The sequence below is a fragment of the Leucopleurus acutus genome (assembly GCF_964270905.1).
Source record: "Leucopleurus acutus genome assembly, chromosome: 5".
Lineage (NCBI taxonomy): Eukaryota > Metazoa > Chordata > Mammalia > Artiodactyla > Delphinidae > Leucopleurus > Leucopleurus acutus.
The window spans coordinates 67,804,161-67,820,952 of record NC_139147.1 but is presented as its reverse complement, the minus strand read 5'-3'; the positions used below and the strand labels follow the sequence as shown (position 1 = coordinate 67,820,952).

The window sequence follows — 16,792 nt, the reverse complement described above, 5'->3', positions numbered from 1 at the left end:
GAAAACATGGATTTTCTTACCTTGTATTAGACTGAAGGTCAGTCTGCGAGCAGGGTCCAGGAGTCTGTATATATAACTAGCGCGTTAAAGGTGACCAAGGCAGACTTTACACCACTGAGGTTCAGAGATTACTTATTAGGAGTCTTGAAGCTTTGTTCATTTCTCCATGTTTCTTATTTTATTGCCTGATTCCCCATTAGGTGAGCAATAGAAACACCTGATAGCCTAGACTTCCCCATGGAGCTGTTTCCAGGGACAGGAGGGCAAGGGAGAAGCTCAGAGGCTGTATTTTTCCACTCCCATCTCATCAGTTCCAGTGCATCAGGGAAGGGAGGGACCCTGGGAAAAAGTTTGTGGCAGCTAAGAAGGGAGCAGGTGTGTTAATCTTGGGAATATGTAAAAATCTGACAGGAAAGCGCATGGAGGATCTGGAAGGGTCTCTAGGGAGTCATCTCTGCAGGGGGTCCCATTAATTAAAAAGTCATTTGGGGAGCAAGGAGTTAAGCCCAACTCTCCTTTTCCCTCCTATTGAATTGGAGGAGTTGAAGAAGGAAGTGGCCCAAAGGGGGAATGGTATCATCTGGAGGAAACCAAGATTCAGTCAGAGGGGCAGGGGGTGGGTAGGGTTGTTCCCAATGGAATCAGATGTCCCCAGGCCTTGGAAGCAGAGGTTAGTCTGAAGTGGGTTTTGAATGGTGTGGTGCTGAGTGGAGAGAAATAAAGTGAGGCACTACCACTAGAGAAGGGTTTTTTTTTGTTTTTAGGTTTTTTTTTTTTTTTTTGCTTTATCACATAAATAAAGGAGTCTGGGGACTCTGTGGTTTGGCAGAAAGAGTACAGGCTTGAGTGGCAGACAGACACCGGGTCACATGCTGCCTCTGCCAGTCACCAGCTGTGGGACATTTGGCTGGGAAGATAACCTCTGTAAGCCTAACTTCCTCATCTGATTCTCATATTAAGAGATTCCTCTGAGGATTAGTTAGCTCATGTAAAGTGACTGGCGCATATTAAGGAGGGCATTGTGTGTGCTGAAGATATCCTGTATAGGGAGCTGGGGGAGGCACCTGTTAGCAAGAGGGAGAGGAAAGTGCTGAGCAAGTGAACCTATCTTTAGAGGGTCTGGAGTGCTGTCCTTTGGCATGAAGATGTGGCAGCTGGGTGAGCTGCTCTAAGTTTGCATCTGACTTCCTCCATGCTGGGCTGTGACTCACCATCAGGGCTGGGGCTCCAAACATTTTGGGGGGCTTGGCCGAAACCACTTCCTATTGTGCTGGAAGTTGGTTTCATACTAGAGCCATTGGGTAGCCTTCCTGATGGCCCTTTAGCTGCTGGCCTCAGCAAATCTCCCAACCTATGCAGCTGGGTCCAGAATGCCTGTCTTCTACCTCTTCCTACTGTGGTAAGAGGAAGCCTCTGGCAGAGCCCTGCTGCTTTAGGGGTGGCCACTGGGCTTGGGAAACCCAGGAGGAGGTGAGAGTGCCAGGCTGGCAGGCACTTCCTGCACTTAAGCACACAAGTACATTTCCTACATGCATGGATAGACAGGGAGCTTGGGAGACATGTGCACTTGGTCACAATTACCTCAAAATAGAAATTCATGAACAAAAACAACTAGATGCATTTGTTTTTAATTTGTACTTGCTGTGGGTTGTGTGCTTCAGACCAGCTGCACCTAAGGGACTGGAGAAACATTTCTATGGATCCCTTGTGCTGCTTTTTTCTATTATTTTCTTTGCCCTGAAAGGAAATGGTATTTCCCTTCTCCCTTCTCTGCCTCTACCCCACCCATTACAGATTCCCCCTACTTAGGGAAAACCCCAATACTTAATAAAGTGAGAAGAGTAGAAAGGATCCACTTCAACTTTTTTGCATTCTCTGCCTTCTCCCCCCTGGTTTTCTCCCACCCAGGGCTGGCATTACCAGCTAGAAACGTTCTTCAGTCCCTCTCCCTTTACCAGTAATTCTGCCCATTGACCTCAGCACCTGCGTCCTCTTTTTCCACTCTGAGCAGGCAGTCCTCCCAAGCAGCCCCTGACTAACAGCCTCCTCTGAGCCCTTTGCATCTGTACCTTCTATATTTGGCCTATGGCCTGAAATTTCATTGCCTGCTAATACCTATGCATCTACCTATACATTTTAGGTGACCTTGGAAATGGGCAGAACAATGAAATGTTTTCAAGACTAGGAAGTCAGGTTTTAAGATTATATTTCCTAGTGTGCAGGAGTTGCAGTGTTGGCTAGGGAATTTATTCCCAGCTCCTTGCCAAAGGAATAGTTGATTCACTACTTCCCTTACTCCCATGTGAGAGAGGTCACAATAAACTTCGAAGAGAGAAAGTGGCCTCTTGGCAAGGCTGCTAGGTGGAGAGAAGTGAAGTGGGAGGTGTGGGCCTTGCCCTGGCTGAGGGTCTGCATTTCTCCTTTTCCCCCTGCAGCCATGGCCCACCAACGCAACATGAAGCAGGCTCAGGCCCTAGGCCCTCAGATGATCGAAAAACCCCTGTACTGGGGGGCGGACAGGAGCTCCCAGTTTTCATCTTATCCAATGAATCCACTGCTGCAGCGAGGTAAACCTTGCCAGAGATTTGGGGTGGGAGAGGGTAAAGGGCAAGGGTAGGAGCATGGGCTGCATTGGGGCCTTCATGACCAATATGGTGGACATCTTTACGACTGAGGATGGGAGGGGGTAGATGCATGCTAATAAGGTGTCACTTCGGTGCCCTGATTCTGAGGAGTGTGTTTTGGATCAGCAGTTCTGCATGTTCTTTTCCTTATTTTCAATCAGATTTGTCCCTGCGATCCAGCCTTCCAGAGATGACCACCGCTCACCCTCCCATCACCAACGGTGTCCTAGAGTATTTGGAGAAAGAGCTGCGGAACCTCAACCCAGCCCAGCCTCTGCCGGCTGACCTCCAAGGCAGATCTGGCCATCCCCGCAGCATGCTGTCCTCCCTGGGCTCTGAGGTCGTGGAACGCAGAATCATCCACCTGCCCCCGCTGGTCAGAGACCTGCCGTCTCTGCGGAGGACCAGCAACTCCTCCCACCAGCAGTGGCTCCCCCCGCCTCCCCCCGGACCCTGGGATCTGAGGGAGGGGAGAAGGCAGCACCGCTACTCTGATTTCCAGCAGGAGCACCGGGACCGGGAGCCTCAGCGCTGGGCGCTGGAGCAAAGGGAGCTGGGCCGACTGCGGAGCGGAAGGCACCGCGGCTCCAGGCAGCGCGGGTCACCCATGCCCTGGTCAGACAGGGACAGCCTCAGCGACGGCCCCTCGTCCAGCGAGGCCCGCTGGCCGCCCAACCGCCCCCGTCTCCGGAGCCGCTTCCCAGAGAGAGCCCGCGGGCCCAGCCCCCGGGGCAGCGCTCAGGGACACCAGAGGCGCCGGCACCGCAGCTACTCCCCTCCCCTGCCCTCCGGCCTCAGTTCCTGGAGCTCCGAGGAGGAGGAGGAGGAGGAGGAGAAGGAGAGGCAGCCCCGGAATTGGGGGCCCCGCCGCCGCCGCCGCCGCTCGCGCTCCCCAAACTGGCCTGAGGAGAAGCCACCCAGTTACCGCTCGCTGGATGTCACCCCAGGCAAGGATGGCAGGAAAAAAGGGAGTGTGGAGAGGCGCTCGGTGAGCCTGGGGCTTCCTGCTGAGGGTCGGGCGCGGGCAGAAGGGACCCTTCAGCCAGGCTGACACGGGCCACCTCACCTGCCGCCGCGGAGGGTCCCTCATCTCTGTTTTGCCCCGCTGGCCCTCTGGGCGTGGTGAGACCCCTCTTGCAGAGCTGGACGGGACCAGTGAGTGCCAAGAGCAGGGGAGGGACTCTGGGCGTGATGCTTAAGAGGGCCTTCTCACTCTCAGTCTGGCTCCAGCCCTCATCACAGTCCCGTGAGGCCAGTCGGGCCGGGTCCCCCCATTTCACGGGTGAGGAAACGAAGCTCAAAATAATTAAGCGCTTTGTGAGTAGTGGAGGTAGAACTCCAGCACAGGCTTCCACCAGCCAAGGCTTTACTTCCTGTAATAGCTGCCTTGCTTTACTTAGCAATAATTTCCATACCCCAAATTAGAACCGTGGGCCTGACAGGACGTTTGTGCCACTTCTGGGTGCTGCAAGTCAGTGTGCAAGGGCCTGAGACCCACCCCCAACCCCTCCGGAAAGTATCGTTAAAGTGATTTAGGGAAACAAAAACAAAACAAAACAAAACCCCCCAAAACCCTGATATCCCAAATATGGGTCGAAACTTTAGGACTCTGTGAACAGGCAAGGTGCCAATGGAAAGGGGCACAAAGGGGGATGCAGGCTCTTTAAGCCTCTGAATATAGACCTTTTTTCTCCTTTAAGATGCGACTTTAAAATATCATCTTATAATTAATATACCCCTATGATAGTATTCCTTCTGTGTTGTCACTTTGCAAAGTTATGCTGGCTGTTGCTCAGAAATATTCATGAACTGCCTCAGAACCAACCTACAGGCTAGCCACAAAAATCTATTTCTCTATTCGACTAAAATCCTTTTTCCGTTTTGCTTCTGTTGAGATAAAGGGATACGTAGTCAGTTGTGAGGGAAGTTCCCAGAGTAGAGGGATATTAGAGGAACAAGAATTTTAATCTCTCATGCACTTTGAAGGATACAACTCTCGTTTGGAAATGCAAATTCTGCTGTGACTTGTTTTAAAACCAATCATCTGCATAGTGTGTACAAAGAAACAGGCACCTTATGAGAGCCCCAGTGCTGGCCTTTCTAGGGAAGAACCTTGGCGAAAGAGTGATTTGTGAGGAAGGTAGCAAAAGCCCACAGACATTTCTGAAATAATCAATGGCAATTATATTCTCACAGATGTCCCACGAGAGAGGCAAAGACCAGTAATAATGAAACTTAGTAGTATCCTTACTAAGTGGTACTGAGCTATGGACATTTATGCAACATCTCATTTAATCCTTTCAACACCCTGTGAGGTTTGTACTACTATGTTCATTTTACGGTGGATACAACTCTTTCTTCCATGTTACCAGTAAGAAAATTACACCCTGAAAGAAAATACAGAATCAATCAGAGCCGGGACAACCACTGTTACTTTGGTCATACGATTACTAGACAGTCTCTTATCTTCATTTTAACAGAAAAATGTAATTTAAAAGTCAGCTTTTGGCTTCAAATCCAAACCCTATTTTTTTTTTAAGTTAAACTTTTTCTTTATTTTCTTCTAAATTATATGGTTTCCTTTAAGTGAGAGAATGGTGAAAGGAGCCCCAGTTATGTTTTGGATACCAGAATAAGCCCTTTCCAAGCCTTATTTCATTTAATCCTTGCGATAGCCCTGTGAGGCTCAGTGAGGTTAAGTAACATGCTCAAGGTCACAAAGCCAATAGGGAGTGAAGCCAGAATTTGAACAAAGCCCTCTGACTCAAGACTATGCCCTTTTCAATAACTCATGCTGCCTAATTAGAAGAGAATTGTGTGGGGCAATGATGTTTTCTTGTGACTTTATTTCTTATCATCAAGATGTACACACAAATAATTCTATCACAAGCAAACCAAATTTTCGATTGTAAAGTTGCTTGTGAGAGGCAAAGTCGCTCAAGATAATTGTAAAGGCCTTCATTGTTTTGGATTTCTCTGAGCTTATCTCCAAAATAGTTATCACTTTACTTTATCACATTCAACTATCCACTCAAACTCTGAGTGACCAGAGGCCCAAGACCAAAGCTTGATTTGGAAGGTTGATTCGTTTGAAGGGCACCGTGTTTTGTTTATTTTGTTTGTAACTTGAAATTTGAATGCTTTTAGTGGGCCCCAAATCTCTCTTCGCTCCTCTCCTTGGCAGGGCTGGATGCTTTCCACACACCTTCTAGCCTCTGAAGTCGTTGGAGCTTGCAGCTAACTTTAGAAGTTATGGTACAATTGGGCCACTAGATGGTGATCTTTGATTATATATAACTTGAGTTTCTTAAATTGAGCTGATAAGATGTATGACTATTTTCTTAAATCAAGCTTTCAACAGTTACAGCTTTACCATAACTTTTTACAAAATACTTATTAAAAATACTTTGTTAAATATTCAGAGTAATATGAATTAATCAAAAAATCTTTTGGCTCAAATGGAGTGTCTCTCTAGAGTAATGTTTAACAAGTAGATACCAACAGGCAAGGCCTTGCATGTAAATGATCTCATGGGAACTGAACTAGGTAAGGAGTATTGTCTGCACAGTGCCCATGAGAAAAGGGAAGTTATGTTGAGGTATCTTCCATTTGACTCCAGAACCAGGACTCCAGCCAAGATCTCATTGCGTGTCTGGTGGTCTTTTCACTCCACCAAAAGTCAACAGTCTCAGAAATATAAGAAGCAGTAATATCAAGCTTTAAACTCCAGGGGTTTCAGACTGAGTGGCCCCTCTGTTTCTGGTATCCTTCAAATCGATCATCTTTCTTTTCAGTCTTGCTCTGTCAGGAAGGGCTTCCCAAGGCATTGCTGATTTGTTCCAATCTTGGCCTGTACACACCTGTTCTAATGCAAGAGCAAGTTACTGCATTCTTTCCTCTCCAAGCTAAACTCAAACTTGCTGTAGGGAATCCAAGATTTTTTTCTTTTTTCTTGACTCTTTGATTTAGTTAAAAACATTTTAGATTATGGTACTTTCTTCTACTTTCAGTAAAATGTCTATTCTTTGATAATGGCTTTTCTTTAGAAAACCCTGTACAACTTCCTTTGGCTCCATTTTGTTGCTTTCCTTTGTCAGAGAGCATTCATCCCACAGCATTTTTGTTCCAAGAAAAATTTTTTTTATTGAAGTATAGTTGGTCTACAATGTTTCAAGTGTACAGCAAAGTGATTCAGTTTTATATATATATTATTTTTCAGACTCTTTTCTGTTATAGATTATTCCAAGATATTGAATATAGTTCCCTGTGCTATACAGGAGGTCCTTGTTGTTTATCTACTTTATATATAGTAGTGTGTATGTGTTAATCCCAAGTTCCTACTTTATCCCCCGCCCCTTTCCCTTTGATAACCATAAGTTTGTTTTCTATGACTGTGAGTCTATTTCTGTTTTGTAAATAAGCCCATTTGTGTCATTTTTTAATCCTACATATAAGTGATATTATATGATATCTGTGTTTCTGTGTCTGACTTACTTCACTTTACTTCACTTTGTATGATAATCTCTAGGTCCATCCATTTGTTGCTACAAATGACATTATTTCATTCTTTTTTTATGGCTGAGTAATAGTCCATTGTATATATATACCACATCTTTTTTAAAAAAAATTTATTGGACTTCCCTGATGGTCCAGTGGTTAAGACTTCATGCTTCCACTGCAGGGGGCATGGGTTTGATCCCTGGTTGGGGAACTAAGATCCCACATGCTGCGTGATGTGGCCAAAAAAAAGAAAAAAATTATTGAAATATAGTTGATTTACAATGTGTATTAGTTTCAGCAAAGTGATTCAGTTTTATATATATTATTTGTGTATATATGTGTGTATATATATATTTGTATATATATTCTTTTTTAGATTCTTTTCCATTATAGGTTATTACAAGATATTGAGTATAGTTAGTTCCCTGCGCTATATAGTAGGTCCTTGTTGGTTATCTGTTTTATAAATATATAGTAGCATATTTTAATCCCAAACTCCTAACTTATTCCTCCCCCACCTTTTCCCCTTTAGTAGCCATAAAGTTTGTTTTCTATGTCTATGCATATATACCACATCTTCTTTATCCATTCATCTGTCGCTGGACATTTAGGCTGCTTCCATGTCTTGGCTGTTGTAAATAGTGCCACTATGAACATTGGGGTGCATGTTTCTTTTCAAATTAGAGTTTGCTTCTTTTCCAGATATATGCCCAGGAGTGGGATTGCTGGATTATATGGTAACTCTATTTTTAGTTTCTTAAGGAAACTTCATACTGTTTCCATAGTGACTGTACCAGTTTACATTCCCACCAACAGTGTAGGAGGGTTCTTTTTTCTCCACACCCTCTCTAGTATTTATCATTTGTAGACCTTTTGATGATGGCCATTCTGACTGATGTGAGATGATACCTCATTGTAGTTTTGATTTGCATTTCTCTAATAATTAGTGATGTTGAGCATCCTTTCATGTGCCTGTTGGCCATCTGTGTGTCATCTTTGGAGAAATGTCTAATTAGGTCTTCTGTCAATTTTTTGATTGGGTTATTGGGTTTTTTTTTTTATTGAGATGTATAAGCTGTTTGTATATTTTGGAAATTAATCCCTTGTTGGTCCCATCACCTGCAAATATTTCTCTCCCATTCTGTAGGTTGTCTTTTCATTTGGTTTATGGTTTCCTTTGCTGTGCAAAAGCTTTTAAGTTATTTAGGTCCCATTTGTTTATTTTTGCTTTTGTTTCCATTACTCTAGGAGGCAGATCCAAAAAAAAATTGCTGCAATTTATGTCAAAGAGTGTTCCACTTATGTTTTCCTCTAGGAGTTTTATAGTATCCAGTCTTACATTTAGTTTGCTTTTGTATATGGTGTTAGAGAATTTTCTAATTTCATTCTTTTACAGGTAGCTGTCCAGTTTTCCTATCACCACTTGCTGAAGAGACTGTCTGTTCTCCACTGTATATTCTTGCCTCCTTTATTGTAGATTAATTGACCGTAAGTGCATGGGTTTATTTCCGGGCTTTCAGTCCTGTTCCATGGAAGTATGTGTCTGATTTTGTGCCAGTACCATATTGTTTTGATTAGTGTAGCTTTATAGTATAGTCTGAAGCCGGGGAGTGTGATTGCTCCAGCTCCGTTCTTCTTTCTCAAGATTTGTTTAGCTATTCAAGGTCTTTTGTGTTTCCATACAGATTAAAAATCTTTTGTTCTAGTTCTGTGAAAAAATGTCATTGGTAATTTGATAGGGGTTGCATTGAATCTGTAGATTGCCTTGGGTAGTATGGTCATTTTAACAATACTGATTCTTCCAATCCAGGAATATGGTATATCTTTCCATCTGTTTGTGTCATCCTCAATTTCTTTCATCAGCACCTTATAGTTTTCAGAGTACAGGTCTTTTGCCCCCTTAAGGTAGGTTTATTCCTAGGTATTTTTTTTAATGGTATTGTTTCCTTAATTTCTCTTCTGACATTTTGTTGTTAGTGTACAGAAATGCAACAGATTTCTATACGTTAATTTTGTATCCTGCAACTTTACGGAATTCATTGATGAGCTCTAGTAGTTTTCTGGTAGTGTCTTTAGAGTTTTCTATGTATAGTATCATGTCATCTGCAAACAGTGACAGTTTTACTACTTCCTTTCCCATCTGGATTCCTTTTATTTCTTTTTCTTCTCTGATTGCAGTGGCTGTGACTTCCACAACTGTGTTGAATAAAAGTGGCAAGAGTGGGCATCCTTGTCTTGTACCTGATCTTAGAGGGAATGCTTTCAGCTTTTCACCATTGAGTATGATGTTAGCTGTGGGTTTGTCATAAATGGCCTTAATTATGTTGAGATATGTTCCCTTTATGCCCACTTTCTGGAGAGGTTTTATCATAAATGGATGTTGAATTGTATCAAAAGCCTTTTCTGCTTCAATTGAGATGATTGTATCATATGGTTTTTATTCTTCAATTTGTTAATGTGGTGTATCACACTGATTGATTTGCGGATATTGAAAAATCTTTGCATACCTGGGATAAATCCCACTTGATCATGGTAAATTACCCTTTTAATGTATTGTTGGATTTGATTTGCTAGTATTTTTATTTATTTATTTATTTATTTATGGCTGCGTTGGGTCTTTGCTACTGTGCATGGGCTTTCTCTAGTTGTGGTGAGCGGGGGCTACTCTTTGTTGTGGTGTGTGGGCTTCTCATTGCAGTGGCTTCTCTTGTTGCAGAGCACAGGCTCTAGGCACACGGGCTTCAGTAGTTGTGGTTCACGGGCTCTAGAGCACAGGCTCAGTAGTAGTGGCACATGGGCTTAGTTGCTCCACAGCGTGTGGATCTTCCCAGACCAGGGCTTGAACCCGTGTCTCCTGCATTGGCAGGTGGATTCTTAACCAGTGCGCCACCAGGGAAGCCCGATTTACTAGTATTTTGTTGAGAATTTTTTCATCTGTGTTCATCAGTGATATTGGTCTATAATTTTCTTTTTTGTGTGATATCTTTGTCTGGTTTTGGTATCAGGGTGATGGTGGCCTCAAAGAATGGGTTCAGAAGTGTTTCTTCCTCTGCAGTTTTTTAGAATAGTTTCAGAAGGATAGGTGTTAACACTTCTCTAAATGTTTGGTAGAATTCATCTGTGAAGCTGTCTTGTCCTGGACTTTTGTTTTTGGGGAGGTTTTAAATTACCGATTCAGTTTCCTTACTGGTAATTTCTTTGTATTTTCTGTTTCTTCCTGGTTCAGTCTAGGGAGATTGTACTTCCTAAGAATTTGTCCATTTCTCCTAGGCTGTCCATTTTATTGGCATAGAGTTGCTCGTAGCATTCTCTTATGATCCTGGATAAGTCTGAGTAAAGGCTTATCAATTTTGTTTATCTTTTCCAAGAACGAGCTTTTAGCTTCATTGGTCTTTTCTATTGTTTTTGTGGGTTTTTTTGGTCTCTATTTCATTTATTTTTGCTCTGAACTTTGTGATTTCTTTCCTTCTACTAACTTTGGGTCTTGTGTGTTCTTCTTTCTCTAGTTGCTTTAAGTATAAGGTTAGGTTGTTTATTTGAGATTTTTCTTGTTTCTGAGGTAAGCTTGTATTGCTATAAACATCCCTCTTAGAACTGCTTTTGCTGAGTCCCATAGGTTTTGGATCATTGTGCTTTCATTTTCATTTGTCTCTAGGTATTTTTAAAATTTCCTCTTTGATTTCTTCAGTGATCCATTAGTAGCATATTGTTTAGCCTCCACGTGTTTGTGTTTTTTGCAGTTTTTTTTCTTGTAGTTGATTTCTAGTCTCATAGGGTTGTGGTCAGAAAAGATGCTTGATAAGATTTCAATTTTCTTAAATTTACCAAGGCTTGTTTTGTGGCCTAGCATGTGATCTATCCTGGAGAATGTTCCATGTGCACTTGAATGTGTAACCTGCTGCTTTTGGATGGAATGCTCTATAAATATCAGTTGAGTCCGTTTGGTCTAATGTGTTATTTAAGACCTGCGTTTCCTTACTAATTTCTGTCTGGATTATCTGTCCATTGATGTAAGTGGGGTGTTAAAGTCCCCCACTATTATTATGTTACTGTCAGTTTCTCCTTTTATGTCTGTTAACATTTGCCTTATATATTGAAGTGATCCTATGTTGGGTGCAGATATATTTACAATTTCTTTATCTTCTTCTTGGATTGATCCTTTGATCATTATGTAGTGTCCTTGTCTTTTATAAGGACAAGGACACTTGTCAGTGTCTTTATATATATATATATATATATATATATATATATAAAACATCTTTATTGGAGTATAATTGCTTTACAATGGTGTGTTAGTTTCTGCTTTATAACAAAGTGAATCAGTTATACATATACATATGTCCCCATATCTCTTCCCTCTTGCATCTCCCTCCCTCCCACCCTCCCTATCCCACCCCTTTAGGTGGTCACAAAGCACCGAGCTGATCTCCCTGTGCTGTGTGGCTGCTTCCCACTAGCTATCTATTTTAGGTTTGGTAGTGTCTATATGTCCATGCCACTCTCTCACTTCATCCCAGCTTACCCTTCCCCCTCCCCATATCCTCAAGTCCATTCTCTAGTAGGTCTGCATCTTTATTCCCATCTTGCCCCTAGGTTCTTCATGACCATTTTATTTTTTTTTTAGATTCCATATATATGTGTTAGCATACGGTATTTATTTTTCTCTTTCTGACTTACTTCACTCTGAATGACAGTCTCTAGGTCCATCCACCTCACTACAAATAACTCAGTTTCGTTCCTTTTTATGGCTGAGTAGTATTCCATTGTACATATGTGCCACATCTTCTTTATCCATTCGTCTGTTGATGGACACTTAGGTTGCTTTCATGTCCTGGCTATTGTAAATAGAGCTGCAATGAACATTTTAGTACATGACTCTCTTTGAATTATGGTTTTCTCAGGGTATATGCCCAGTAGTAGGATTGCTGGGTCATATGGTAGTTCTATTTTTAGTTTTTTAAGGAACCTCCATACCGTTCTCCATAGTGGCTGTATCAGTTTACATTCCCACCAACAGTGCAAGAGGGCTCCCTTTTCTCCACACCCTTTCCAGCATTTATTGTTTGTAGATTTTTTCATGATGGCCATTCTGACTGGTGTGAGGTGATACCTCATTGTAGTTTTGATTTGCATTTTTCTGATGATTAATGATGTTGAGCATTCTTTCATGTGTTCGTTGGCAATCTGTATATCTTCTTTGGAGAAATGTCTAGGTCTTCTGCCCATTTTTGGACTGGGTTGTTTGTTTTTTTGACATTGAGCTACATGAGCTGCTTGTAAATTTTGGAGATTAATCCTCTGTCAGTTGCTTCATTTGCAAATATTTTCTCCCATTCTGAGGGTTGTCTTTTCATTGTGTTTATGGTTTCCTTTGCTGTGCAAAAGCTTTTAAGTTTCATTAGGTCCCATTTTTTAAGTTTCGTTTTTATTTCCATTTCTCTAGGAGGTGGGTCAAAAAGGATCTTGCTGTGATTTATGTCATAGAGTGTTCTATGTTTTCCTCTACGAGTTTGATGGTGTCTGGCCTTACATTTAGGTCTTTAATCCATTTTGAGTTTATTTTTGTGTATGGTGTTAGGGAGTGTTCTAATTTCATTCTTTTACATGTAGCTGTCCAGTTTTCCCAGCACCACTTATTGAAGAGGTTGTCTTTTCTCCACTGTATATTCTTGCCTCCTTTATCAAAGATAAGGTGACCATATGTGTGTGGGTTATATCTGGGCTTTCTATCCTGTTCCATTGATCTATATTTCTGTTTCTGTGCCAGTGTCTTTATATTTTAAACTCTATTTTGTCTGATATAAATATTGCTACTCTAGGTTTCTTTTGACTTCCATTTGCATGGAATACATTTTTCCATCCCCTCACTTTCAGTCTGTAGATCTGAACTGAATCTCCTGTAGGCAGCATATATATGGGTCTTGTTTTTGTATTCATTCAGCCAGTCTATGTGTTTTGGTTGGAGCATTTAGTCCATTTACATTTAAGGTAATTACTGATATGTGTTCTTATTGACATTTTGTTAATTGGTTTGGATTTGTTTTTCTGGGTCTTTTTCCTTTTCTTCTTTTGTTCTCTTCTCTTGTGATTTGATGACTACCTTTAGTGTTATGTTTGGACTTCTTTCTCTTTTTTGTGCATATATCTATTATAGATTTTTGGTTTGTGGTTATCATGAGGTTTTTATACAGCAATCTATAAATAAATATTTTTATTTCAGTTATTGTATTCTTCAATTCTGTTTGGTTGTTCTTTATATTTTCTAATTCTTTGTTAAAAATCTCTAACTTCTCACTCTGTGCATCCATTTTCTTCTTGAGTTCCTTGATAATCATTATGAGTATTACTCTAAACTCTTTCTCAGATAGATTGCCTGTCTCCACTTCACTTAGTTCATCTTCTGGGGTTTTATTTTGTTCCTTTGTCTGGAACATATTCCTCTGCCACCTTATTTTGTGCAAGTTGCTATTTGTATTTTTGTGTATATGGTATATTAGTTATGTTTCTAACCTTGGAGCAGTGGCCCTCTGTAGGAGGCGTCCTATGGGTCCCAGCAGTGCATTCCCCTCTTGTTACCCAAGCTGTATTCTCTAGGTGTTCCCCCTAAGAGGGCTGCTTGGGTCCTTCTGTTGAGGCAGGCTATGTGGGCAGTCTGGTAGGCTTGGTTGGCCCCTAGTTTGGTTGGTGTCAGCCCCTGTCTTGTACAGATGCTGCTGGCTGCTGTTTAGTGTGGTCTGGTCATGAGGTGCCTGGTTTTGGGATCCAAGTGGGCTCCCCAGGGCTAGTGCTGGCTCCCTGGTGGGCAAAGTCAGGATCCTGAAGACTCGGGCTGTTGCCCACCCACTAGCAGGTGAAGCCAGATCCTGGGGTTAGTGCCAGACTACTGGCAGGCAGAGCTAGTTCCCAGGTCTTGCTGCAGGGTCCAGGGATCTCAGAGCTTGTTTCAGACCATTGGTGGAAGGGGGGCAGTTCCTGACACAGTTGGGTATGGGGTCTGGGGTGTCCTGAAGTTTGCATTCACATGATAGTGGGCAGGGCCAGGGTCCAGGTGGTCCCAGGGTAGGATCTGGCCTGCATTGCAGGATTGTGGATTTCTTGCTTCTGGTGTCTGCCCCCTGGTGGGTGAGGCTGATCTAGAGGCTTGTGCAGGCTTCCTGGTGGGAGGGGCTGGCACCTGCCCACTGGTGTGTGGAGCTGGGTCTTGGCCCTTTGGTGGGCTGGGCTGTGTCTAGAGGCTTTTGTGGGCTCTGTAGTCTTTAGGCAGCCTGTCTGTGGATGGGTGGGGCTGTGTCCCCGCCAAGTTAGTTGTTTGGCCTGAGATGTCCCAGCACTAGTGCACCTACAGGCTATTGGGTGGCCCAGGTCTTGACTCTAATGAGCCAATATGGCAGCTGCCAGGAGTGTTCATGTGGCTGAATGTTTAATATGTCTGCAACTAGTGTCTGTTTCCCCAGGGTGAGCTGTAGCCACCCCTACCTCTCCAGGAGACTCTCCAAGACCAGCAGGTAGGTCTGGCCCAGGCTCCTATCAAAGTATTGCTTTTGCCTTGCGTCCTGGTGAATGGGAGCTTTTGTCTACTCCCTTTAAGAGTGAAGTCTCTATTTCCCCCAGTCCTATGGGGCTCCTGCAATTAAGCCCAGCTGGCCTTCAAAGCCAAATGCTCTGGGGGCTCATCTTCCTGGTGCTGGATCCCCAGGTTGGGGAGCCTGATGTGGGGCTCAGAACTCTCACTCCTGTGGGAGAACCTCTGCAATATAATTATTCTCCAGTTTGTGGTTCACCCACCCAGGGGGTATGGGAATTGATTATATTGCAAGTCTGCCCCTCCTACCTGTCTCAGTTTGGTTCCTTCTATATATCTTTAGTTGTAGGAGATCTTTTCCTGTAGGTTTCAGTTTTTTTGTTTTGTTTTGTTTTTTATTGATGGTGGTTCTGAAGATAGTTGTGATTTTGGTGTGCTCATGAGAGGAGGTGAGCTCAGGGCCTTTCTACTCTGCCATCTTGGCTACAGTCTCCCATCCCACAGCATTTTGATTAGAAACCATGCTCTCAAAACTCACTTTCTTGATAAAATGGAAACACACAATTTTTATAGCAACATGAATATAGTACCTACATATACATTTTGAACAGTATGTTTTGAGGCAGATACCTTATCTTGCCATTTCAAACAAGAAAGGTTACATTCATAGATGACGTTGTAGATATTCAAAACTGAAATAAAAATAATCTCCTCCAATACAAAGTTAGAGAAATACGAGAAATTAAAACCATAGTTCTTGAAGCCCTCATAGCGCAAGATGAGAAAGCCAAAAGATCAAGTGGAATAACTTCTGAAGAAAAGCCATCGCGTTTGGTCAGGAAAAGATAATTAGTGATCTGAACAAATAACATCAGAGAAATACCAAGGTGTGAAGCTTAACTTTTTAGATAAGGGCTAAGAACAAATGGTTCAGGAGAATATAAATGGGAAAAGGGAAACTGGGCCATATCTTCATGAATAAATGATAGAGAGAGGGACTGATGAATGGAACAGGGTACCTTGTTTTTCGATCTAAGAGAGACTTAAAGATGTTAAAAATCAGCAAAAAGCAGAGTGAATGAGACTCTAAGAAATTTTCAGAAATTAAAGGTGTTTGAGGGAGGCTCCAGCGAGGTAGAAAGATGAGAAACATAAGCCAAGGGGAGAAACTGGCTTCATGACAAGTCAAGAAATAATTTTTAGGTTCAGAGCTGCTGTCCCAGCAGCCACCACTCACTGAGGATTTGCACCAGAATCAAGCCTACTCGTGTATTGTATACATAGACAATAGAGCCCAGCTGACTGGATTTTTGTATATTCTTCTATTCCCCCAGGAGAGAGAGAGCTCCCATAGTGGAAGGAGTGTGGTCATTTAGTCACCAGGCACAACACTGCTTCTGTGGCTACTTCTCAGCTCCTGCATGTCATCAGCATCACCTAGATTTCCAGCTGACTTGGGAGGGGCCATTCCAGCTGACTTGAGATGGACACCGCAAGTTTGTATCTAACAGTTTTGGCTTAGATTCTGAGAATCAAATAGAAGAATTTTATAAACAAAGTTTGAGGAATTAATGACTGTAGTTTTAGCCTTGGTACACACTCTGCATATTTAGATAGTCAGACTTGTAATGAATTCTAACTGGGATGTGATCCCTCAGGAACTTAGTAGCCTGAGTCTTCAACTAGGTTACACTGCTCAGAACTGTGGCCATTCTCAAAGTGAGAACTCAGGAATCTTTAAGAGGAAATCAAACATTTCCTGCTCCTCTTAGGAGCAGAAAATCTGTGGAGTACTATAGGGAAATTTCCATGGAAACTTGTCTCCCCCTATAGCATATCTAGAGGATCCCTCCATGTTACGAGTCCACTTTACTGCCCCCAAGCCTGGTCCTGAATGCCTTTGAGGGTTCACTCAGAGATGGCACAGGAAATACTCCAGCAATGTGCCCTCTCATAGGCTATTTATTGCGTGTGTAGAAAGTCACAGAGAAGCACTTTTGCACCAGTCTTATTCCTGTCATTTGTTTTCTTCTTTTTTTTTTTTTTTTTTTTTGCCTATATCTAATTTATATCTTCCTATATAACATGCATCCATTGAAACCACTTTAAATGCTTCTTGGGAACAACACAGTACATAAGTAAAGAA

General features: G+C 42.5%; 1 protein-coding gene across 4 annotated transcripts in view; it reads left to right on the top strand.

Moving 5' to 3' along the window:
• ILDR1 (immunoglobulin like domain containing receptor 1) overlaps window positions 1–16,022 on the top strand; it is a gene marked incomplete at both ends in the record, with an annotated part of 40,290 nt that extends 24,268 nt beyond the window's left edge. For 2 of the 4 annotated variants that reach the window (XM_082839090.1, XM_082839088.1), the window contains 3 exons: window positions 2,436–2,567; window positions 2,786–3,612; window positions 15,981–16,022. In XM_082839090.1, the coding sequence (XP_082695216.1) occupies window positions 2,436–2,567; window positions 2,786–3,612; window positions 15,981–16,022 (1,001 nt within the window). Of the gene's footprint in view, window positions 1–2,435; window positions 2,568–2,785; window positions 3,676–15,980 lie in introns of those variants that run through there. The other 2 variants (XM_082839089.1, XM_082839087.1) reach the window with 2 other exon arrangements.
• Between the last annotated feature and the right edge of the window lie 770 nt (window positions 16,023–16,792).